This window comes from Phycodurus eques, chromosome 5 (genome assembly GCF_024500275.1).
Source record: "Phycodurus eques isolate BA_2022a chromosome 5, UOR_Pequ_1.1, whole genome shotgun sequence".
NCBI lineage: Eukaryota > Metazoa > Chordata > Actinopteri > Syngnathiformes > Syngnathidae > Phycodurus > Phycodurus eques.
In genome coordinates this window covers 29,928,904-29,953,731 of record NC_084529.1, presented here as the reverse complement: position 1 = coordinate 29,953,731, position 24,828 = coordinate 29,928,904, and the positions used below count along the sequence as shown (strand labels likewise).

The 24,828-nt window shown below is 43.8% G+C and overlaps 1 protein-coding gene across 2 annotated transcripts in view; it reads right to left on the bottom strand.

Moving 5' to 3' along the window:
- Nucleotides 1-24,828, bottom strand: part of reln (reelin) — a 100,410-nt gene that overhangs the window by 62,312 nt on the left and 13,270 nt on the right. For both annotated transcript variants that reach the window (XM_061676200.1, XM_061676201.1), the window contains exon 2: nucleotides 18,106-18,213. In XM_061676200.1, coding sequence (XP_061532184.1) covers nucleotides 18,106-18,213 — 108 coding nt within the window. The remainder of the gene's footprint in view (nucleotides 1-18,105; nucleotides 18,214-24,828) is intronic.

Genomic DNA, 24,828 nt, shown 5'->3' with positions numbered 1-24,828 from the left:
CATTACAAGCTTAACATTGAGCTAAAACGTCATTAAAGGTCAAACTAGCAACTTTACATCACAATGAATTGGGACGGAATTGACAAAAACGTCTCACAGTATCACAAACACTGACCTTGCGTCTCATCGGTGGGTAGGTAAAGGAATCAACGTTTTACAGAGCGTTTCGTTCCATTCATTACTCTTTCTCTTGCCGTCTTGTTATACTTTCCTTTTTACCGGTGTTGTGTGAAGTTATTTTTCATGCCAAAAGGCTGAGTTCCACTGCGTACCCTTCCAAATAAAAGGCTACACGTTTAAAGCAGGAAGTCAAGTCAAACTTGCACATATAAACCATTCGACGTGATAAAACAGTCGCAAATGACTATTTTAACAATGCCATATTTAACGTTTAGCTGAAACAAGAATGAATGAATATTAAATAAGGTGGGTTAGTTCCACACACATTGCCTTTTAATTCATCGGTTTGATCTTGATACTGGTTATAAAGAACCCCGAGTCAAATGTTCATTTTAGTTTATGCTGCAGACTGCTAAGAAAATGGATGTTCATAATTGGACACCCTTTATTTCAAGCATGCAAACTTTTTTTGACCCCAACCCTCCTAAAATAATCGGACTTGAAAATTGTTCGGTACCGGAATCGAAATGAGGAACCGGAATCAGGACCGGAATCACTCAAATTCAAATGAAGCCCAACCCTACGTGAAAAGGAAGTAAAACTGAAGCCAAACATCAAATTGTGGGTTATACAGTAAAAGAACATAGGCAACAACAGTGTTGACCTTGAACAAGACACCTGAGAAAAAAACTCAATGTAGGAATAAGGATTAGGATTTAGGATTGTTTAATCCAGAGAGAATTTTAGACAATTCTCACAAACATATACCATCGATGCAAACCCAGGAATGAGTCATCTAAAGTAACATTTATAAATCAGAGAACAATGAAAGGTTGGAGTATCGACCACTGATAAGGACAGGACTAGTTTCACAAAATTAAAGTGCCGTTTCAAAAAGATCAAATGTAAGTAGTTAAAGCTTAAGGGAGGCACCAGGGGGTAAGGAGACACTTTGGAGAGAGACACACTGGAAAAGAGAGGAAAAGAAGTGGCTGCAGACAAGTGAGGTGAAGATGAAAAGGTAGACTGATGCACTCCAGGACACACAACACACACAATTTCTATTCCCATTGGAAAAATACACTCGCGCATAAAATGCTAATAACCAAACTAGTCCTCTTTCATGTTGAGGAGCGAGTGGGAGAAAAGGTCACAATTATTCAATGAAATCCAAACAGCAAATGTTTCAGTTCAGCAATAAACTTTGGAGAGCCGACACTCTTGGCTCTGTACAGCCGGATGCGAAAAGGAGGAGACACGGGCGCTTTCATCACTGTGAAATGCAAATAGATAACAAAGCACTAAATCCCTGAGCCCATACCGTGTTCATTCACTCTTCTATTCAATAACACAGTAACATATTTCCACAACTGATGTCGAACGCTTGCGACTTCTCTCTAAACCACTAATTTAAGTGTGACTCCTACAAAGATGCTGACCCAGCATTATTTTCTTCTGTTTTGTCAATAATGAAGCATGGTGTTCCTTCATTTCTCAGTAAATAATACATGCATCCAATCGCCATAATCAGGCATATGCCAAAGATGCATATCATTCAGGCTTTCCGCTGACCTTAGCGAATCAAATTTAAGACTGTTTTTAGGGGCTGTAAGCCCACCTAGGTCAATTTAACATTTGTTGAATAGGACCATGTTACAATTATTTTTTTTTTTTGTCCATATAATTGGAACTGAAAGTCCATCCATACATTTTTTAAACCGCTTATCCTCACTCGGGTCGCGGGTGTGCTGGCGCCTATCTCAGCTGACTTTGGGCGAGAGGCGGGGTACACCCTGAACTGGTCGCCCGCCAGTTGCAGGGCACATATAGACAAACAACCATGCGACTATGAGTAGTAGGCTATGTTCACTCAAACAAAAACAAAAAAAGCAAACGTCCTTTCAGATTTCAGATGATGAGCTGTCGGCACTGATTATTGGCAAAATAATATGAGCTGCAAACTCCTGCAGTGCACCCGCTATGGAGCAGTTTCATAAATATACTGTAAACGATTACATGCTTGAAACTATTTCAAATGCATAAAAATGTGTACATTTTTAGAGAAACACGGACAATTCATGTATAATTTGTTATAAGACAGTTTCTCATCACCAATATGTAATGATATTTGTGGTCAACAATGAAGTCATAATTGTTCACCGTATTCAGGCGTCAGCACATTTTGCTCTCACAAGTGGCCATGCTTGACTTTATCAGCACTTTCACAGCTCACGTCTCTCTTTGTCCTCTTTAGCATCTGTCTTTTGTGATGCAGCATTTTCATCTCATTTCCCCCCCTATCTCCCTTTGCAAAGCTAATTAGCTTTCCACAGCCAAACGCATATCAAGTCAACTGAATGGAGTGAGAAGCTCTCAATGGAGCAGATGGGCGATTGGTGGCTCAGCCTGGCATTGACTTCACACTGCAAGAGCAGCAGGAGCCAGCGCACTGACATTAGAAATCATAGTTAGAGAGGCTCAATGTGTACAAATGCAATTTATACAGTAACCACCATTCCACATCTTGCCAGTAACTAATATCTAACAACATCATCACTCTGGTAGCATGCATATGTGGCGTTATAGACAAAAGGTCAAGTCCAGTATGTAATTTATTTCTTATTCCATTTTCTGATGAATGCCATTATTCTGAAATATTTTAGTTGTGTACATTATCCACAGTAAATGGAGTCAGCTGATACACATTTGCATTTATTGCAACACAAGCAGACATCACCATGGGTGCTTTCATAACTATGGATGCACACTCATACACAAAGATTAAATAGCTGGAGTGTGAATAAAATGTGCTGCGAGGAGATTACATTTTTTCATTTATTTTTAACGAAACCACTCCTTGATTAAACAGTGAGAGGCTAATTTTAAAGTCAGAGATGATTCATTTATGATGCAAATATATGTGTTGTGCTCCAGGCTCACTTTATGTGTTTATGATGTGCATCTGCAATCTACCACTGATAATATCTACACAATTCCAGCGATTTGAGAGCACAGGCCTGCCCATTATCAACTCATAATTCATGGTAATATTTCAAACCTAGTGGAGCATTCTGATTATTAAAAGGCCAGTGGATGTATGGGAATCCGCCAACATGGAGGCAGAAGGATCCTGTCAACATGTTCAGGAGAGAGCCACACAATGGTGACATAAATGATACATCACACAAGCTCTGGCAGTTCCAGTAGGGTCCCCATACTCTTTTGTGCTGCTGAATAAGCCCATGTGATCTGTGTATGGCTTTGTGTGTTGTGCTGCATTCAACCATCCTTTAGTCTCACGGCCATGAACTCTGATCCGCCATTGGCTGGGACGGGCGTCCATCTCGGTTTATACCGCAGAGATGGCGCAGCGGTAGTGTGGCGACGGTAGGGGTCAGGCACGAGGTTGCCAGGAAGAAACTGTGCATTAAAGTGGGTGGCGAAAGATGCCAATTGTCAGCAAAAAAAAAAAAGGGAATAAGGCACATTGTGGGAAAATGGGAGTGGAGGGGCAAAAGAAAAGGACACCTGGGGTGCGCCATCTTGTGTTTTCAATCGAATTTCTTTGAAAGACATACGGTACACAACTACAATGTTCATTTATCCTGATATAAACACACCTTGAGAAGACAATACTCAAATTCAATACTTTTATTTAGGCTTCCATATCTCACTCACACACAACACAAATGTAGAAATAGTCATGGGCAATTCTTGGATCAGAGATTTAGGGGTGCTCAACTACAGACCAGGCAAGAAACAAATGTCACTATTTTGTACATTTTAATACAATTGCATTCCCATATTTATGAAAGGAAAGCATAACATTTTTGAGGAAAGTCTGTGACTAGACCATTACATTTGATCAAAGGGATTTACATATTGAGCCACAACAAAAGAGAATTGGATGTATAAAACCATCCATCCATTTTCTGAGCCGCTTCTCCTCACAAGGGTCACGGGAGTGCTGGAGCCAATCCCAGCTGTCATCGGGCAGGAGGCGGGGCACACCCTGAAGTGGTTGCCAGCCAATCGCAGGGCACATATAAACGAACAACCCTTTGCACTCACAATCACCCCTATGGGCAATTTAGAGTTGTCAATTAACCAACAATTGCATGTTTTTGGGATGTGGGAGGAAACCGGAGTGCCCGGAGAAAACCCACGCAGGCACGGGGAGAACATGCAAACTCCACACAGGCGGGGCCGGGGATTGAACCCCGGTCCTCAGAACTGTGAGACAGACGCTCTAACCAGTCATCCGCCGTGCCTGTATAAAACCAACATATTGTAACTCTACTACTTTCTGGGGGTAGATAACTCATTTTTGATACAGCAGCACCTCTATGCATACACATTAAAATGATGCATTAGTTTTTTTTGAGTAAACCAGCACCCTATAGTGAGCACTAAAAATGCCATAAATGGTCCTTGGACTTATTTCTTGGACTTCTATATGAAATGCAATGCAGATGTACAACATACTAATGGGATTTGACTTTTGTGAATACGTTGTCTACTAGCATAGAATATATATATTTTTTAAATATTCTGTTTGGTTATACACTTTTCTCGCGTTCTTAAAAAGGACATACAGCAAAAATAAATGAATCATCTCTCAAATTGTAGTGGTGCCTATGGACATAGTTGAGCCTTTTTTAAAAAAAAAAATATTTCAACTAACTGTCCAATACTAAACAATTCCAAACTAAAAGGTATCGTCTATAGAGGCGCTTATACCTATTACGTCTCTGTGGTGTGCTCTTTCAAGAGTCTTTTGAGCGTAAATGATGAATGGAGCACAGTGAGGCTTAATAATATTCCCCCTGAACTAATGTGTCATCATTGAAACTAATGTTGTTCTGAATGAAACAAAGTGTTGTTTTGGAGCTGCACTGTGTTTGATGGATGACGCTTTCACCATACCGTGCAGCCATTACCATTCATCTCAAAAGTCATTTCCCAAACACACATGCAAATATGGCATACAGTACTGCATTTATTGCATTTGTATGCGTTCAAACAAGTAGAAACACAAGTGTGCCACTTCTCCTGCTCTATAAAGGGTCATGAAAATATCCAAGTCCAATGGCAACGATTTGGTGGGGGCGGGGGGGATATGCCTCCAAATGTCAAAGAAACACCACAGATGAGAAGACGCAAGACCTTAGCCAATCCTCAGCCAAGTCTTTAGCATATCGCTGTTATTTAATGCCACCACAAAAAGGGCAACAGTAAAAGTAAATATGAGGGAAAAATTATGTGCAACAAAGGAAAGTGGTATAAGTGTCTGTCCTGGCTGCACACAATACAATAGGTACAACATGGCTATACATCCATCCATTTTCTGAGCCGCTTCTCCTCACAAGGGTCGCGGGAGCGCTGGAGCCTATCCCAGCTATCATCGGGCAGGAAGCGGGGTACACCCTGAACTGGTTGCCAGCCAATCGCAGGGCACATACAAACAAACAACCACCCACACACACATTCACACCTATGGGCAATTTAGACTGTTCAATTAACCTACCGTACACGTTTTGGGGATGTGGGAGGAAACCGGAGTGCCCGGAGAAAACCCACGCAGGCACGGGGAGAACATGCAAACTCCACACAGGCGGGGCCGCGGATTGAACCCCAGTCCTCAGAACTGTGAGGCTGACGCTCTAACCAGTCATCCACCGTACCACCGCTAAGTGTTAACTTAAAACGTTAATAAAGGTTTTATAATGGATTTTAGAGTCGCGAGAGGATTGTGTCCAACTCCAGAGATTCCAACATATCTTTTTATATGCTTTAGTTCTACAAGTAATGTACATTTTTGTAGATTTGCAAATATAAAAACATGGTTGGATGCTTTTGCTGCCTAAAACCTGGCAGCGAGGTTAATAATTGTACCCTTGTGTGTTTATTTCTTCCCAAAAGAGTCAGTCATCAGCTTATAACTTATTTTATCTGCCACATTCCAAGATGGTACTACTGGTACTATTAAATAGGAATTGCTTTGCTTTTCAATCCATCGGGGTGAAGTGTGACTGAAAGGCCACGTTGGAGTGACATGACTTGGTGTTTGCAGACGGGCTGGAGCCTGCAGAGGAGCTACCATAGGAGGTCAGCCAACTGTGAGCCCGAGGAGAAGCTTTCCACAAAGTGTGGCAAAGTCAGCGACTTGCCGTTCCCCTTGTCCTTGTAGTCCTCGAGCACCCACTTTTCCTCCACCTGTCAATCTCTTCGTTCCTCCACACGTCCATCCATCAGTGACAGCCATGAGCCTTTTGCGCATGTGTGTCACTGTGGCTTGGCAGGCACACATTACAGCAGCTTTACCGGCAGGCGCCAAGGCTAATTTGATTTTTAATTCAACGCGACTCCTCGAGTAATAGTTTGAGCCGGGGATGAATTAATCTGATTTGACTTGTGCTAATTTCTAGCTCCCACGTCCATGCACCGCGGAGACAGCAAATAAACAAACTGGTGAGGCTGCGCTCTCGCAGGCTGTGTCCTGACACACATGTTGAAAAAGAACGACACCCACAGCGACAGGTGGAAAGCCAAGGGGAAGCAAAGTATGTCGCCCTTGCTACGCAGCATGCATTTGACATGTTACTTGGTTTTACGTGTGATTAAATGTGAATATGGACGAGGTTCGGAGCTGAGAGGCAGCAGACGAATCATGACTACAGCTTGGCTCTGAAGGAGGGCGAAAAACAAAAAGGTTAATGACTATTTTCACTGCCGAAATATGGGTCAGATTGAATTGGCTGAGTTGCTCACTCATAACTTGTATGCGAGGACAAGCAGAGAGGTTCTTTGAGGCTTTAAAAGAGTGGACAAATAGATTGGATCCAGCCCTTTCGGGGAGAACAAATTTGCAGAAGTACTACATGTACACCTCGTCTCGCAGCGGCAGAGCGCACTTCAACTGTTCGAACACTCCCTGCAAGGGAACTTGAAATATGAATAGAGCTCGGAGGCCGAGAAGGCTTTGTAAAATCACTTTTCTTGCGTTTGCACACCAAGCTCACAGCTGCCCACTCGCTTTGCAAGGTGCATGTGGAGGTATGGAACATGACGCCACAGAAGACACACTTCAAAGTCAACTTGCCTTTTGTGCTGAAACTGACGCAAGCCCACTAGTGTGCACAGAAATACGTCGAACTGAGTCTCTGAGTCAAATGCCATCAATATTTCTACATCTCCTGATTTCTGGCATAGAACCAATCTTTCACCATGGCAGAAAATAACTCAAGATCAAGGGAGACCACGCAGCCTACGGAAGCTGCTTTCCTCCAGGAAACAAAAAAAAAAAAAAAAAAAATGAAATGGAATAGAATAATAAAGATTAGAAAATGGACACTACACACACACACCTACACACACACACACTGCTTTGAAATCTATCACAGGCAGTCCATCTTTGAACCTTGTTTGCATGCAGGAAACACAGCAAAGTTCAAAACGTGCATACATATTTCAAGGTTTATACATGTTTGTAGTCAAGCAGGCAGGGCCAGACTGAGACAAACACACGGAATGAGCGACTAGTGAACCAGTACATTTCCAGCAGGGAAGGTGAAGGTGCAGCTCCATCTCAACTGAGAGGCAAGACCTGTTCTGCTGGGAGGTATGGCCTTCACTAATGCACTGGTCTGGACTTTGCTCTTGATATAGCTTGAATTAATAATGGAGGCTGTTCTCCCTTGAATTGTTTGAAGGTGGGCTCGCAGGGGAGCTTAGCACACGGACGGAGTCGACTTGTGATGCATCATCATCCAAGCGTCCTTGGGGCTAAGGAAAGAAGCCAAATGTTTAGCCACCTGTTATCAGTCTCTTGTCATTGCGGAGGAGACGGAAAGGAGACTCATTTGGGCTGGGGCAGAAATGCGGCAAGAATTCCAACAAACTGTCCCAGTCAATCTCCACTCCCAAGTTTGTGCCTCAGAGAGCACAAATAACCCCTGCCCCTGACAACTCATTTCATCTTCTGCACTAATTAATCCATCACGAGGAGCCGTGCGCCTCGGAACGTCGCAACCCTGAGCGGGGAAGGAGTAATGGCTTAGATAAGTCATCATCATCACCATGATTAACATCCTCACCACCTCTGCTGCTGCTGCTACTGCCAGCGCCAACTTGCTGCTCTTCAACTCCCAGTGAAGCATCCACAGTTTGGGACTCTCAAGAGTTGCGAACGTGTGTCGGCGTTCAAGGTTATTGTAATGAAGGATGTCAGCGCAGATGTGTGCATCCTGAATGCGAGAACGTGTTGTGGAATGAATAGATAAGTCAGTGGTAGTGAGTGTGTATGTGTGTGTGTGTATGAAGAAGCGTAAGTGGCGCAGTCAGGGAGCTGTCAGCAGAGAACCAGGAAGCGGGCTGATCACAGGGAGGCAACGTGTTTGAAGTCTCCCAGGGACTGACAGCTTCTCTCCCCCATGGGAATGCCTTCCCTCGCCCCTTCTCCTCGCCCCTTCTCCTCGGCCTGCACCACCATTTCACTATAGCATTCCTCTTTCCCCTGCACACACACACTCAACAGGGAGCTAGATGATGAAAGGTGTATTAGTAGGGGTGGTGTGTTGGGTATGAGGAAACACACTTGCGCTCTCTGGGGCCTCTTGGAGATGCGTGTGAGAATAGGTAGCGGCTTTGTTCACCAGTGTGAGTGCGTTTGCGTAAACAGCGACACGATGTGCTGCTATCGCTCATCAGTCGACATTCAATCAGACTCGGTGGTGGGAGGGCGAAGACAGCCGACCTTCTGTCACAAGATGGATGACGGCGGAATTCACAATTTAAAAACGCGATTGCACGTACAGTCAATCGCCGCTACATTGCGGTTCATTTTTCGCCCATCTGCTATATCACAGCTTTTCAAGCAACCGTTTTCTGGGGGATTTTGCAGTGTACAAGTCCAAATTTAGAGTTGCGTGCTTTAATTCTAATACCATGTTGTACTGCAATATGCTAGGCAACACTGAGTACATGTAGCATAATTAAAAGCAAGAGCAAATCCCCTACTAAGCTAAGCTAAGATACCACATATGCTCTGTGTGTCGCTCCATGTGTGTTAAAGTAGCAAATTGTTCGAAGTTTTATAATTACCATAACACCTTTGCCGATTTCCATTAATCCGCCTACCGTGTTTCCCATTATATGTTGGCATTAAGATAGCGGACTTTCATTTGACAAAATGACATGGTTTGTTGAACATCTTGGTGGTTAAACATACAATGTTTAATTCTATTCAGTTTTATGCATCTGTTTACTGTAAACTTCAACTGGGCGCGGCAAACAGCTTGAAGCAAACACATTGTGTCTCTTATTGGGAGAAATGTGTGAACGAGAGTCTTCTTTTCATTTCCTCAAAATGATGTCACATGATAGTCACCCATTCCTTGACATAACTGCTGAGGAGTATTTCAAAAAGTTTTAATAAGTTTATGTGTGTTTTAATGAGTTGAAATGTAAACCTCGCTGTAATAAGTAATCAAGGCCACTAATCCGAGGTATGTCTATGTTTCTCTGCGTGTTTTCATGCAGACTGACCACACACACCCTAGCTGTCCCCTCCTCCACAGGTCAAGGTGCAGCCAAAATCCATCTCTAATAACTCGTGTGTTAGCAGGAGGAGGCCATACGTCATGAGGACAGACAGGGGGCTGGATGTCCCTGTCACTAAGCTGTCAGTTTGTCAGTCAGCCAGGTCCATCATACTGAGATGAGGAGAGGCCCTCCCTGGCTAAAGAGAGCAGAGCCACAAATGCACACCAATATGCAAATTAACGACAAAATAAACATCACCCTGTGACTGAGCCATCCATCAATGACTGTGTTCGCACAAGCTTAGCATCAGCAAGGCAACACCAATCAGCCACCCAGACACCGGCTGTGATGGAACGCCATCCCATTATGCTTCCGTCTCCTCTCCTTCCTTGCCCTCCGACGCGCTTCCTATCATTACTCGCCATTTGCCAAATTTCATGCACACTTTGTCCAAATTCCCCCTCCCGCTCTGCACTCATTGCCTTTCCTTTAATATCACTACTTCGCCTGTCTTTTCTGCTCATCAATTTCAGGGCTTTCTCCACAAAAGACTTTTGTTCAACCCCATAATTTGAATGTTGAGGGAGACATTTGGAAGGGATATGCACTCTTTTTAAATGTGATAGAAAACATTTGGCCATTATAGGAGCAATTGGACCACGAGACATTTTTTTACCATCAAGGTTCCTGCCTCTTGGGATGACTCACCTCATCATTGCAGTGTAACACTACAGCTAACTGTTGTTGTGTAAAATCACAAAAACAAAAGAAACAAAGACATACCAATTTTCTGTTGTCCTTAATAGATATCCCAAGAGGATAGCACTTTGAAGACTGCGTTATTTCCTTTTGGGAAAGTCAAAAAACTGGAATGAAAACAAAGAGCTCTAAATGAAATAAATATGTCAAAATGGGAAAAACATGAGGCAGTCGGAATTCAGGCCGCACTGAAGTTGCTCTCGAGACAGTGTCTCCACTACTCAATACAAAAGACCAAAATGAACCTCTTTACACACTAACCCACATAACAAGTGCATGTTGTGAATGTAAGATGACCAAAATACCACACTGCGACCCTGGCACAGTGATAGAGTTCCACTGCTGTGTCAGACAATTTTATGAGGTAGCATATTTAAAAAAACAAAGTCATTCTACACCGCTTCTTTCTTAAGCATGTCTGGCACAAACAATGTTTTTATCGCCAGCTTGACTGATTCCACACTCGTCATAGCTGAGTAATAACACCAGCCTATAAGGTCTGTGGTGAGCCACCCGGCAACTTGTGGTGAATCTCCTGGCTCTAAGCAGCAAATGTGACATTGTTCACATTACCCTGTCAATTGCTCCATTTAGCTAATTTGACAACGAGTGGGTGTTGAGTTCTGATGATGCAGTAATGATGCAGCATAGCTGCATGGTGCACCGCCCCCCCCCCCCCCCCCCCCCAAAGCCTCACACTTTTATTACAAATGCAGTGTGAAGTGCCGTGTTATTCAGAACGAAAGAAAGCCAGTAAATGTTCCCTTCACTGTCGCCACGCTGTGACGTCTGGGTGTGTGTCTCTCTACCATTCGATGTGATAGACCCCCACCGCCCGCCAATAAAACACATAAAAGGCACACAGAAAAAGAGCAGTGCAACACGCTATGCTGGTTTTATGAGTTTGACTACGAGTGACACAGCAGACTGGGGAATGATTTCTTACAGGCCCGTCTGACCGCACCGACCACTAAACACAAACTTCCACACACACTTTCTTGTCTGTTTAAACATCCATCCTGCTCTCCTTGTTTACCATGCACCCTACACTCACTGGCCACAATATTAGGTACACCTAGATCACCAGGCAAACATTTGAACACACTTTTTCATTCAGTAGCATGAGAAAGTGTATCCAAACTTTCAACGGGCGGTGTACAATAATCGAACGAGATGCAATCAAAGAGCAGCATTAGAAATACTGTACCTTTAACACTAACAATTTGTTTATTATTGCGGTTGTTGTTTGTAGTTGTTTAGAACTACACTGTAACACACTGAAATGTGTTTATATTGGGCATCAGTAAAAAAGGGGAATTTGACTACGTTTCCTTATATGACCACTTATTAATTTCATCCAATCCTTTTTTTATGGCACTCATTCTCATTAGGATGGCTGCCCGTCTTCAAGTTTCAAGTTTATTGTTTGTTTTTTTGTTTTCTTACAGTGCAAAATCACACTGAGGCGTCCCAATGCACTTAATGTTAAAATCAATTACACACAGATACATCAACAACAGTAAGCATGAACAGTTTACAAATACAATATATTAAGCATCACAGATTTTGGGTGAAACTTAAGGCTGAAGCCACAATAACGAGGTGGCCCCAGTTACCAAGACCCTCTTTCGAAGTCAAAATCATTTGGGAAGAGATGTGTTTTCAGCCTAGTTTTGCAGCTGGATTGAAGGAGCATTTCTATCACTAGGCGGAAGTTGATTCGAGAGGTAAGGAGCACGATAAGAAAACGCCTTGCTCCCCAATGTTGTTTTTATGAATACGTGGAAAAGTGAGGTAGCTAATGTCTGGTGAGCGAAGGGCGCAGTTAGGGGTAATTAGGTCTGAGAGAGAGGGTAGAGGGTGCTTGGCCATGAAGGCATTTGTATAGGGCAACAGCAGTGAAGTCTGTAATGTATTTACTTTTACCATGTAATAATCAGGCCTTAAAAACCGATGGACATAGAACTATAAATGGTGCCAGTGTAAAGATGCTTCAGCCTTTGTATCCAAAGGTTCATGTAGCTTCCTGCACCGATACATCTTTCAGCCACATGCTCCCCTGCTAGTTACCGCTTGAGCAGCTGGACCCAGCTGGAGTGTGGATGTGCATTTCTCTAATGAATTCTGTGTGCATGTCCCTCGCATGCCTCCATTAAAAGGGATTAGAGCCACACCTTTAGGAGACGCTAGACACTAAAGACCAGGATTGTAATATTCCCTCTTTGATTTGCGTGACCCTCAGGCCCCTCAGATCCTTTAATACTTGTCACAACAACGATGCAAATCATGATAGTAGTATTCCACATCTTGCTCTTCAAATTGCTCTCTTACGCACAGCTATGTCGGCAGCGTTTCTATGTTTCTTTCTAAAATGATGAAGCTTTGTTTATGGGAAAGGCTGTCACTTCTTTTGTTACAGAAGTGACAGCCAGCCAAATTGAACACTGTCGAATCCCCTCTCCATGTAATGTAATATCCATCCATTCCTCCATCCATTTTCTGAGCCGCTTCTCCTCACAAGGGAGTGCAGGAGCCTATCCCAGCTATCTTCGGGCAGGAGGCGGGGTACACCCTGAACTGGTTGCCAGCCAATCGCAGGGCACATCCAACCAAACAACCATCCGCACTCCCATTCACACCTATGGGCAATTTAGAGTTGTCAATTAACCTACTTTGCATGTTTTTGGGATGTGGGAGGAAACCGGAGTGCCCGGAGAAAACTCACGCAGGCACGGGGAGAACGTGCAAACTTCACGTAGGCGGGGCCGGGGATTGAACCCCGGTCCTCAGAAGTGTGATGCAGACGCTCTAACCAGTTGTCCACCGTGCCGTATAATGTAATAGATTATAAAATTTGTAACAGACCTTTAGAAAACATAGCTTTTTCGGCTGTTGCCCAATCTTGCCCAATGGCCATCATTCTGCCCAGTGAAACTTTTTTTTTTTTTTTTATTTACTGCGTGAACTAACGGTTTCAGAATGCATCTCCAGAAAAAAATGGCCGGCGAGAAATAGGCATGTAAAAGTCAGCCGCTGGATGAAGTGAGCCCACCGGGCATCGATTCTGGGCCAGGAGGTCTCTCCTCCAAGGACTTCTTCATTGTTGGTTAGTCATTGCCGCAAGAAATCCCCACTCCACACAAGGGCTCCATCTGTTCACACTTGACAGACTTTAAACATCCTTTTTTGTTTGTCCAGAAATAAGGTCAAGGTGGGCTTCAACTGGCTGTTTAAATACATTTAAGGGTTATTTTCATATAATTTGATGAGTAACGGTAAATCCATAACCCAACCCCACTGAATTTTCTTTTGGAAAATCAATTAATTTGACTGAATTGAGTACGTGAATTACTGGAAGTTATCATTCAAAACGTATGAAGTGTTTCTAAAAGGAGGAATTGTGTCAATTGTGCAACTCACATGGTTGCTATGAAGCTGTTTATGTTTTACCATTATGCACTTTTTTCTTTTCCATTATGCAATAAGTCTGTTTCAGTGGGCCACCACCATCTGCTCTGTCAATGGGTTCTATCAACAAAGCTGTGGTAGATTTTAAATTGGGATACGATAGATGGAGAACTTCAAACGTTTTAAAGGATGGGTGTTCTCTAATCGATGCGTTTCTACAAAAGTTTGCATGGATAAATTACATAATTCTTTTGTCAGCTGTTTAAAGTATACTGCTTTAAATTTTAAAGACTAATCAGTCAAGCTTCAAGCTCACTGCTTTTTTTTATTATTGAATAAAGATGTTCTTCATAAATAAAAATGTTCTTCGTTTATGTTTTTTCTCATACCTCCATCCATCCATCCATTTTCTGAGCCGCTTCTCCTCACGCGGGTCGCGGGCGTGCCGGAGCCTATCCCAGCTGTCATCGGGCAGGAGGCGGGGTACACCCTGAACTGGGTGCCAGCCAAGCGCAGGGCACACACAAACAAACAACCATTCGCACTCTCAGTCATGCCTACGGGCAATTTAGAGTCTCCAATGAATGCATGTTTTTGGGATGTGGGAGGAAACCCACGCAGGCACGGGGAGAACATGCAAACTCCACACAGGCGGGGACGGGGATTGAACCCCGCACCTCAGAACTGTGAGGCTGACGCTCTAACCAGTCGGCCACCGTGCCGCCGTTCTCATACCTGTATAAGAAATTTTGTTCAGATTACATTGGCATTACACTGCCATCAAATTAGTGTATATATCTCGATAGTATTTACTACTGTCCTAAAATTTTACTCTATATCACTTCAAGCATATACTGTAAAACCAAAGCAACATTAAAAAAAAATAAATGGCCAAATTAGAAATATAATTATAAGAAAATGACCCTTAAACTACATTTTTACCCAAGACTAGATGTAGGACACTCTATTATATTATATTAGTATTATATGAAGTGAACATGTAGCACTACACGTAATCTAAAATCAAATAATAATTTCCCAGTTGACTTCAGGATCAAGGCAGACTACACCCTGCACTAGTATTGACATGGAATACAGATGGACCAGGCCGGCTGCATGAAAGTCAGGCTATCTGTTGACCAAGAAAAAAAATAGCTCTTCCATCAACTGAGCAAAGGTTGGTTGAGAGCCCTTAGTTCTGATTTTTTAATTTTGCATCTTTTGCACCAAGGCATTTTGGACAATTCTAAGGCTCTTATTTTTCAGTGAACAGTTTGGGGAAAGGTCTTTTCTTTTCCAGTACGAATGGATCCCAGTGTGCAAAACAAGGCCCATAAAAGGCATGTTAGGATGAGTATGGTCTGGAAGAATTTTAGATTCCTGACCTCAACTGACTCAAACTAGAGTGCTGACTTCTTTCTCTCTGTCCTAATGACGAATATTTTTGTACATAAATTCCAACAGACTGGTCTCATATGGTAAGCTGGTTTTTAAAAATTAGTTATAGACCAAATATGTAGCTATGGGAACAATATGATTTGTGACATCACAGCAGTCTCTAACCACAAACCAGTTTCACGGACAGATATAGTCTGACACACAAGCATAGAAACAAACAAAATCATGAAATACACAACTCACCATTACGCTGAATACAGTTGTTTTAATTACGGGGAGTCATTCCCTTGTTTCTTGTATCTGTTCCCCTTTTCAAAGAAGCTCTCCAAACATATTTGTTTTTTTTCGTCATTTTTGCGAGCTTCTGGGCTTTCTTTTCACGATCATGTGATCGAGATGAGCGTTTTGACAGCGGCACAGTCAGATGCACCTGATTTTCAAATTTGCATTCTCAACAATCTATCCATTTTCGACAACACTAGTCCTAATTAGCCTATCTCTGCTTACTTTGGGCAGGATGGGGGTACCCCCTGGAATAACTGCAAGCCAATCGCGAAGCACATTTGGACAAACAACTCACATTCACACCTTTGGACAATAAGGAGTCTTCATCTATCCATCCATCCATCCATCCATCCATCAATCCATCCATCCATCCATTCATCCATTTTCTTCCACTTATCCAAGGTTGGGTCGCAGGGACAGTAGCATTAGCAGGGAAGCCCAGACTTCCCACTCTCCAGCCACTTCATCCAGCTCTTCCGGGAGGATCCCGAGAGCCAGCCGGGTTGTCCCCAGGGTCTCCTCCCGGTGGGACATGCCTGGAACACCTAACCAGGGAGGGTGTCTAGGAGGCATCCTAATCAGATGCCCGAGCCACCTCATCTGGCTCCTCTCAATGGGTAGGTGAGGGTAGGAACGTAGATCTACCGGTAAATTGAGAGGTTCGCCTTTCGGCTTAGCTCCTTCTTCACCGCAACAGACCGATACAAAGTCTGCGTCACTGCAGACGCTGCACTAATCCCCCTGTCAATCTCCCGTTCCATTCTTCTCTCACTCGTACACAAGACCTCAAGATACTTAACCTCCTCCCCACGGGGCAGGATCTCATCCCCGACCTGGAAAGGGCAGTCCACCCTTTTCCGACTAACAACCATGGTTTCAGATTCTGGGTGCTGATTTTCATCCCAACTGCTTCACACTCGGCTGGGAGCCGCTCCAGTGAGAGCTGGAGATTACAGCTTGATGAAGCCAACAGAACCACATCATCTGCAAAAAGCAAAGATGCAAATACTGAAGCCACCAAACCGGACCCCTTCTACACCTTCGCTGCACCTAGAAATTCTCTCCATAAAAGTTATGAACAGAATCTTTGACAAAGAGCAGCCTTAGCAGAGTCCAACCCTCACCAGAAACAAATCTAACTTACTGCCAGCAATGGGGACCAAACTCTGACACTGGTCATAAAGGTACCAAACCGCCTTTATGAGGGGGTTTGGTACCCCATAGTCCCGAAGCACACTCGACAGGACTTCCCGAGGGACATGGTCGAACGCCTTCTCCAAGTCCACAAAACACATGTAGACTGGTTGGGCGAACTCCCATGCAAGCTTGAGGACCCTGCCGAGGGTGTAGAGCTGCCGAGGGTGTAGAGCTGTTCCACTGTTCCATCGCCATGACAAAAACCACACTCCTCCTGAATCTGAGATTTGACTTCCCGACTGTCCCTCCTCTCCAGCACCCCTGAATAGACCTTACCAGGGAGGCTGAGGAGTGTGATCCCCTGTAGTTGGAATAAACCCTCCGGTCAGGCTTCTTAAAAACAGGGACCACCATCCCGGTCTTCCAATCCAGAGGCAGTGTCCGCGATGTCCACGTGATGTTGCAGAGGCATGTCAACCAGGGCAGCCCCACAACACCCAGAGCCTTTAGGAACTCCGGACAAATCTCATGCACCCCTGGGGCCTTGCCACTGAAGAGCTTTTTAACCACCTCAGTGACCTCAACCCCAGACATAGGAGAGCCTCACAGACCGCAGACTCTGCTTCCTCATGGGAAGGCGTGTCGGTGGAATTGAGGAGGTCTGTGATTCGGTGGGGAGTATTCTCCCCACCGAATCACAATGTGCCGAGTCGAGGTCAGCAGCGCCCCATCCCCACATCACACAGTGTTGATGGTGCACTGCTTCCCCCTCTTCAGACGCCAGATGGTGTACCAGAATTTCCTTGAAGCCATCCGGAAGTCGCTCTCCATGGCCTCACCGAACTCCTCCCACGCCCGAGTTTTTGCCTCAGTGACCACCAAAGCTGCATTCCGCTTGGCCAGCCGGTACCCATCATTTGCCTCAGGAGTCCCACAGGTCAAAAAGGCCTGATAGGGCTCCTTCAGCTTAACAGCATCCCTCACTGCTGGTCTGGTCCGGTTGGAGTCTTCAATTAAGTTAAAATGCATGAATCTGGGACAAAGACCCACACAAGTGCAGATAAAACGTGAACTTCACACAGGAAGGCAAGAGATTCGAACCTTGAACCTCAAAACTGTGAGACAGACAGGCTAACCGCTAGAGCACCGGGCTTCTTTTCTCAAAAGTCCATTATTCTTGTCAGTCTTGAGCCTTTCTTCTCTCAGAAGACATAAAAATCCTCTGGCATTCCTACTCTTCATCTATCATAGCCTGTCAAAACAGAAGTGGGGAAGTGGTCTTCTAGTCACTCTGGGAACGGATGTGGATCACTGAGCTGGGTCATGCGCCCTGTGAAACGTCATCATTCCAGTCAGCAGTGAGGGTCTACTCAGTTGGTCATGCAATGAAGAGCTTATGCTGGTCCTCAAATCACTGATGAGGACGTCACACTGAGGGTTACATCTCAGACTTACCAAAGCCAAAAGCAGCCGGAGGGGGGATGGGAGCAGACTGGACGGGTGTGGAGGTGTAGAGGCCAGTCACCAGCAGACCATCGAAGGACACACTGGTAGAGATGGTCACTGGGGAGAGAAGAACATTTCATTATTTATTTTCATTCGAAATTCCAATTGATCATTGATATTGGACTGATAAAACACCATGCCTCAGACTTTGTGAACCGATTACATAGATAATTAGATGTGTGACATACACGTGAGGATGGCTAGTTTTCAATGTTTACTGGCCACAAGTTGTGGATCCTGCTGAGCAGGATGAGCAGACATGTTAACAAGGTGAAATGTCAAGTGTGTAAAATAACTTGCATGCTTCGGTGTGGAAAAATAAATATGACAGCGGGTATAAAAGAGTACACGCCCACAATTCTCCTAATAGTCCATCAAGCAGTACAGTAAGATTCCATTTGATCGTAGATTTATTTTGTGTTTCTATCCTTCGGTTCTCAATGGTTCAACGTTTTAAAACCCTTTCATTTGGGGAAAATAAAAAGATTTGTCGTGGTTTGGTACTTCAAGGGACTAGCTCGACATAACACAGCCTAATTATTGGTCAACAAAGAATTGTCACTTCTGTGCGACTTCCTAATTGGAGCTGTAAAAAGTCAGAATGTCAATTTAAAAAATGGATGTCATCTATTGGTTTTCTTTTTCATAGGCATCCTTTTTGTTGATTTAATTGGTTGGTTATGCTGTGTCGAACTCTACGAACCCAACGCAGCTATGTTCATCCAAGTTGCACACCCAGTCGAACTGAACAAAAATGTACTGTGTGTGGGGAAACATAGACACAAAAAAAATACTTAAATCAAAACTTGGGTTTCTTGAAACAAGACAACAACACAAATTAATCAAAGAAATCCCTGTGCTTTGATCACAGCCAGACAGCAACAACCCTGATAAGCTAATTAGCTGTGACCCTGACAGTCGAGTTAGGTCTGTATTCATTTCAGGTCACCTCAAACAGCATCAGGGTAGAAATCTGCCAGAGGTCTATTATTCTGCAGTTGAGATCTACAGTTTAGTATAACCCACAGCAACTTAACTATTGATCCACCCTGTAAACAAAGACCCTGAGTGATGGCACCACAGAGCCGTCAGCTTCGCCTGTGGACGGCTTCCAGCCAGACAGAGGCGAACACGGGGGAGACGTCTGGCCTCAAGAAGAACCCACTCCCCAAAAATACACTTTACTCAAGAAGGAGTGAAAAAATAAGCCTGCAGTTGGCAGTGATTGACCCTGGAATCGGCCTCTGCATTTCGGGGAATAAGAAAATGCAGTGACACCCGCGGTGTTGATGTGTTTTTAGTATTAAATGGCAACATGTGAGTTTGGTTTCGGCGCTTCTTCTTCTGGGGCTTGCTGTGTTTTTATGTGGGATTCTAGGCAGAGCGGACTGTGTGGCCCAGTCTCACACCCTGCCTGCCTGTCTGGGTGACTCCATTGAGCCTTATGATACACGCAAGGCACCTAATGTTTGTGTAAGTGTGTCTAGGATGAGCGTGTCCTGTTTTTGTGCATATCTCATGTGCGATGCCCTATTTTAAGAGTAGAGTTCACCTCATCGTTTCTTCATATCAAAACTTAGAAAACTAATATATATTTTGTGACACCAATCCTGGACTTTGCTGACACTCGTCATAAAATCTCTCACAATCTGGTCAGAATGATGGCAGACTAACTGTTAAAATGAAGAGCACAAAGACAGGTGCAGTACGGTGTATTTTGCTTGGCAACAGCAGCATTATATTCAACACCACTATATCCACTAAAGGAGGGAAAACGGCTCTCATTCATATCAGCAATTTCAGTGTTTCCACTGTGAATACATGTTTGTTTTTTTGTGCTATTTTTGCTTCCCGGAGCACTTTATCTATTCAACAGATGCAATCCACAGTGCTCTGAGACACACTGGCTGTGTTTACATTACATTCATTGATCCAAGGCCATGTTATGTTGTATTCAATGGAGTGGTGGAATATATTTAATGCACTATGTCAGCCCTGGCTTCCCCAGCCTCCGTACACACAATTCGCTTATCTCCATATTTCCATTCACCTGCATCGGCAAGGTTACACATACTCCATTACTCTCCATAGACACATAGGCTGAGTGTTACTCACACACATACAAAGGATCCGCCTGCAGTTTCTCTCCATTTCCCATTTGAGAAATCCATCCATCCATCCATTTTCTGAGCCGCTTCTCCTCACTAGGGTCGCGGGCGTGCTGGAGCCTATCCCAGCTGTCATCGGGCAGGAGGCGGGGTACACCCTGAACTGGTCGCCAGCCAATCGCAGGGCACATACAAACAGACAACCATTCGCACTCACAGTCATGCCTACGGGCAATTTAGAGTCTCCAATGAATGCATGTTTTTGGGATGTGGGAGGAAACCGGAGTGCCCGGAGAAAAGCCCACGCAGGCACGGGGAGAACATGCAAACTCCACACAGGCGGGGCCGGGGATTGAACCCGGGTCCTCAGAACTGTGAGGCTGACGCTCTAACCAGTCGTCCACCGTGCCGCCCATTTGAGAAATCATGAGCAAACAAAAGCTCCCTTCTGCACTTTGTCTCTTAGCAGACTACCTTCTCCGTTTGAGGTGGAAGCATAAGGGCAGTTGGGAGCACAAGGTTACGGATTCAGGCAACAAAATGAGAGTGGGGGCTAAAGGTCTGAAAAGGTGGTGATGCCTGTGCAGTGCGGCGCAACCTGATCAATACAAATGCAAGAACTAAATTATTTACACATACCCTCATCGGCACTCATGTCACACTTGCAGCCGATCAAATGAGCCAATCTGATCAAATCCAATTACTTGTGCGGGTACTATTCGTTCACACACACACACGCACACACTTTTGATGGTTGCTTTTCTCATTCTCATCCATACTTTTGTTTTTGACTCCTGCTCACTTGGCCAAAGTGAATGAGGATCCATAATGGAAGAATGGGAGCCAACACTCTCATACAACACAGAGGCAAGGTGTGTGTGTGTGTGTGTGTGTGTGTGCATGCGTGCGTGCGTGCTTGCATGCGTGGCCATTCATTCCTTACATCCATAATTTACAAAGGTGGGTAGAGTAGCCACTTATTTACTCAAGTAAGAATACTGTTATTTTAGAAAAATAAGACTCAAGTAAAAGTAAAAAGGTAAGCCTCCTAAGTAACTAAGTACTCAGTAGCTGATGAGTAACTTCTTATTTATTCCTTTAAATCAGAGCATGAAAGTCCATCCATCCATCCATTCTCTGAGCCGCTCCTCCTCACAAGGAGAAATGTCTTTATTTTTCTAGTCTTTTGACCACGGACTGCCAAAGACCTGGGAGCTGTTTTAAATTGTGAAAAAAACGGCACGTCTCTTTGAATGTAAAACGAGTACAATTATCAAGATACGTGCTGGCCAGCTGTACAGGTGTTATTTTCTATTTGAACACAGCATAGAGCAGAACCAGTGGCTCTAAGCCAGCATGTAATATTGACTAATCAATGTGGTATGCCTCATTACAGACATACACAACCATGCCGATGCTCAAGTATTGATGGGCCTTGAGATTTCTTCAACACCACCAGGAGTAATGTTATGGCATAAAACACCAGCCAGCACACATATCTTCACGATGGAAGAAAACATATTTACACAAATCCATTACCTTTCACGTGAAGAATCTCTCAACGAATGTAGAGACGCAAGAGGTTACACAAATAACCCAAATAAATGAAACATACATGTCACAGCTACATGGCACAAAGTCTGCTTTTCAGAAGCATGTGATTACTGTATTCATTCATTAACAAGTTGCACATTCGTGACTTTTGCTCTGATTGGCCAATGTGGAGCACATTAATTTAAAAAAAAGCAAGCATGACCTTACTTTGGAAGCAAAATGGTACAATAGAAGGTTTGTGAAAAATTGCCTTTGAAGAGAGTCGTGCATTAAATATTATAGATTCCAGGTCATCCCTAAGAGTTGTGTTTTGGAATCCACTAATGAATGCACCTGAGCATACAAACACAAAATATGTCCATATTCACAGAGGGTTTTACTAATGTGAATGGATCACTGTATGCTTGGTAAGGAATCATTTATAGGCTCCTGCTAAATACTGCCCACTGGCATTTAAAACAACAATAATGTCTCCTGATGGCGTTGAAAAGCTAGCTGGCATGGGCTCATTGTTAGGAATAATGATGGAGGAGGATTGAGTGGCGCTGGGAAATAAGAACTGATTTACGTTTCAACCTTGCTCGCTTCCATTGAAGTCCTCTTGGCGTCGTTGGCGGGGCCTGAATGGTTCCTTTTCTAATGCTCTTCTGCACAAACACACCCACTTTCATAAGCTTCACCGCAGACGCCACGCTAAAGGTTCTGCAAGCGCAATGTAGAGCAAGCCACATAGCAGCCCAAATATTCTCAGACGGAAAAACCACAAAAAAAAAAAAAAAAAAAAAGTGAGAGAAGCGAGGAGAACACCCTTTTCGTTTCCAAATGAATGGAGCTTTTCTTGGCAACACTTTAGATAAAGATAGCTGACCATCTGACCCATATCCCACAGACAGACATACACGTGCCGAGAGAGGACCCGGAAATGAAGAACCGGCCCGTAGGGAGGCTACAATTCCATCTGTTTGCGTGGCCATGACAGCAGGGTCAGGGTGCCACTCCACTGTGAGCGTCCTGTGCACAACACCTTCAAGGAAATGGAAGGACGCAACGTTTTTTTTCAGCAAGTTCCATAAAATGCAGAATTATTAAGTATAGATGTATCCGTTGCAGTATCAAGGGATCGTGTGGGAAGTGTAACCCTGCACATGTATGTGTCATGCGGTGTTCCAGTGAGGTCTAAGAGGCATCATTCCATTGCGTAACCTTCTGGCACCATCGTGGCCTGCTGGCACTGCCATCTGCTGTGAGATACTCGATCAAAGGCAACCTATTGGACACTGAGCTTCTACAGGTTTTAATAACATCTCCAGCTTCTTATGCAAAAGTCTCTAAACAACGTATCTCAGAGGACCAGTTTACAGGAGCTTTTACGAATGCTGCCAAGGATTCTAATGTGGCGTCGTAGCATCATACTGTATCTCTATCGAGGGTCCTGTCTCCCTTAGTTTGGCTTCACCCCTACAACAGACGTGAAGAGAAAGAGGAGTGCGGTTCAATCACAAGCATCCTGTTCTTCACACATAATCTGTCGCAATCACACTTCATTGTGCTATAATGCAAATGCATGCGTCTGGCTGCATTCATACGAGGCTGTAAATCAAATTCTCTGACATGAAAAGCGAAAGTGTTTAACATCTTTCTGCTAAAAACACTTGGAAGACACAGTTCCAGTATCTTTTCTAATCATTTCTACTTATTAGAGCAATATTCATGAAAATATACTTTTAATTTGGCTGTAGAAATAGTTGAGGCACTGGAGTGCCGACTCACTCATCAAATGTGACATTATACAACCAAGCAAATAGTTTGTCAGCCACCTATTTCCGAAAGTGTTTCCGTTAACGAGACATTCTGCAAATTTTGCCAGATTGTGACTTCAAAGTGCCAGTAATTTACATAATAATACCCCCCCCCCCCCCACCCACCCACCACACAGACACATTTTCTTTACCCTTTCTCATCTAAACTGGGCAAAGATCGGCCACTTTCAAGCTACGACTGGGCTACACTGCCTTAAACACGATGTATGTCATAACCAAAAGTCAAGCAGAGCTCAAAATGAGTTTTGTTAGCACAGATTAGAATTAGCTTCAGCTAGGCGGCACACGCTCAGAATGTGACATGTCCGCTACGCGGATCCACACACAAATTGACAAGCGCATGACGTGTATTGTATGACGTGCCATTCCTCAAGTGAAATGTGTTTGTCCTATGGGGACTCGTTTTTATTAATCACATTTTGTAGTAGTGTTGAAGCGGCATGCCTCATTTAATCCCGTAGCTCCACCTCCCAGGGCATCCACCTGGGGAGGGGCGGCATCCAAACGGGCTCAGGTGGGTACAGGTGCACTTCGACCCCCATCCCCATCTGTGACAGTCAGTTTTGGGGGGTAAAAACATTTGATCACCGTCCCTCATCGACAATTAAAATAATCTGTTTGCTGTAAATCTTGATCCTTGGGGTATTTTGACTAAAAGTATTCCACAGACATGTCATCAAGACACCAAAACTGTTTTAAATAGTGAGAAAGAAATACTAAATATCTTCCATCCTTATAGGATGACATGAGAATTAGGGCCAGAAGGCCTGTAATACCAAAAGGGAACAAAACATCAGCGACTTGAAGCAGTAATATCCGGCACATAAAACAAAAAATAATCTGCATTTTATTCATCGAAAAAAAAATAATAAAAAATTCAGCCTTAGCGGTTGTTCCAAATTTTACATTGGATTAGGGGTCAGGAACGCCTTGATTTGTTCCCCCTGTCGCTTGGTGACTGCCAGGACTGGAGAGTGAGCTGTCCTTATGATCAACACCATGTGTTCTGCAGACCAAGACACAGCCTCAAATATCCAGACTTGGCAAGCACCCTTTGGTTGTAAGAACAAAAATTAACTTAAATATTAGAAAAAAAGCTACATCGCTATAGGAGACACATTAGTCAGGAAACAAACAATCCAAATGTAAACACAAAGGGTTACCTTGTATTACCAGGGGCAAAACAAAAT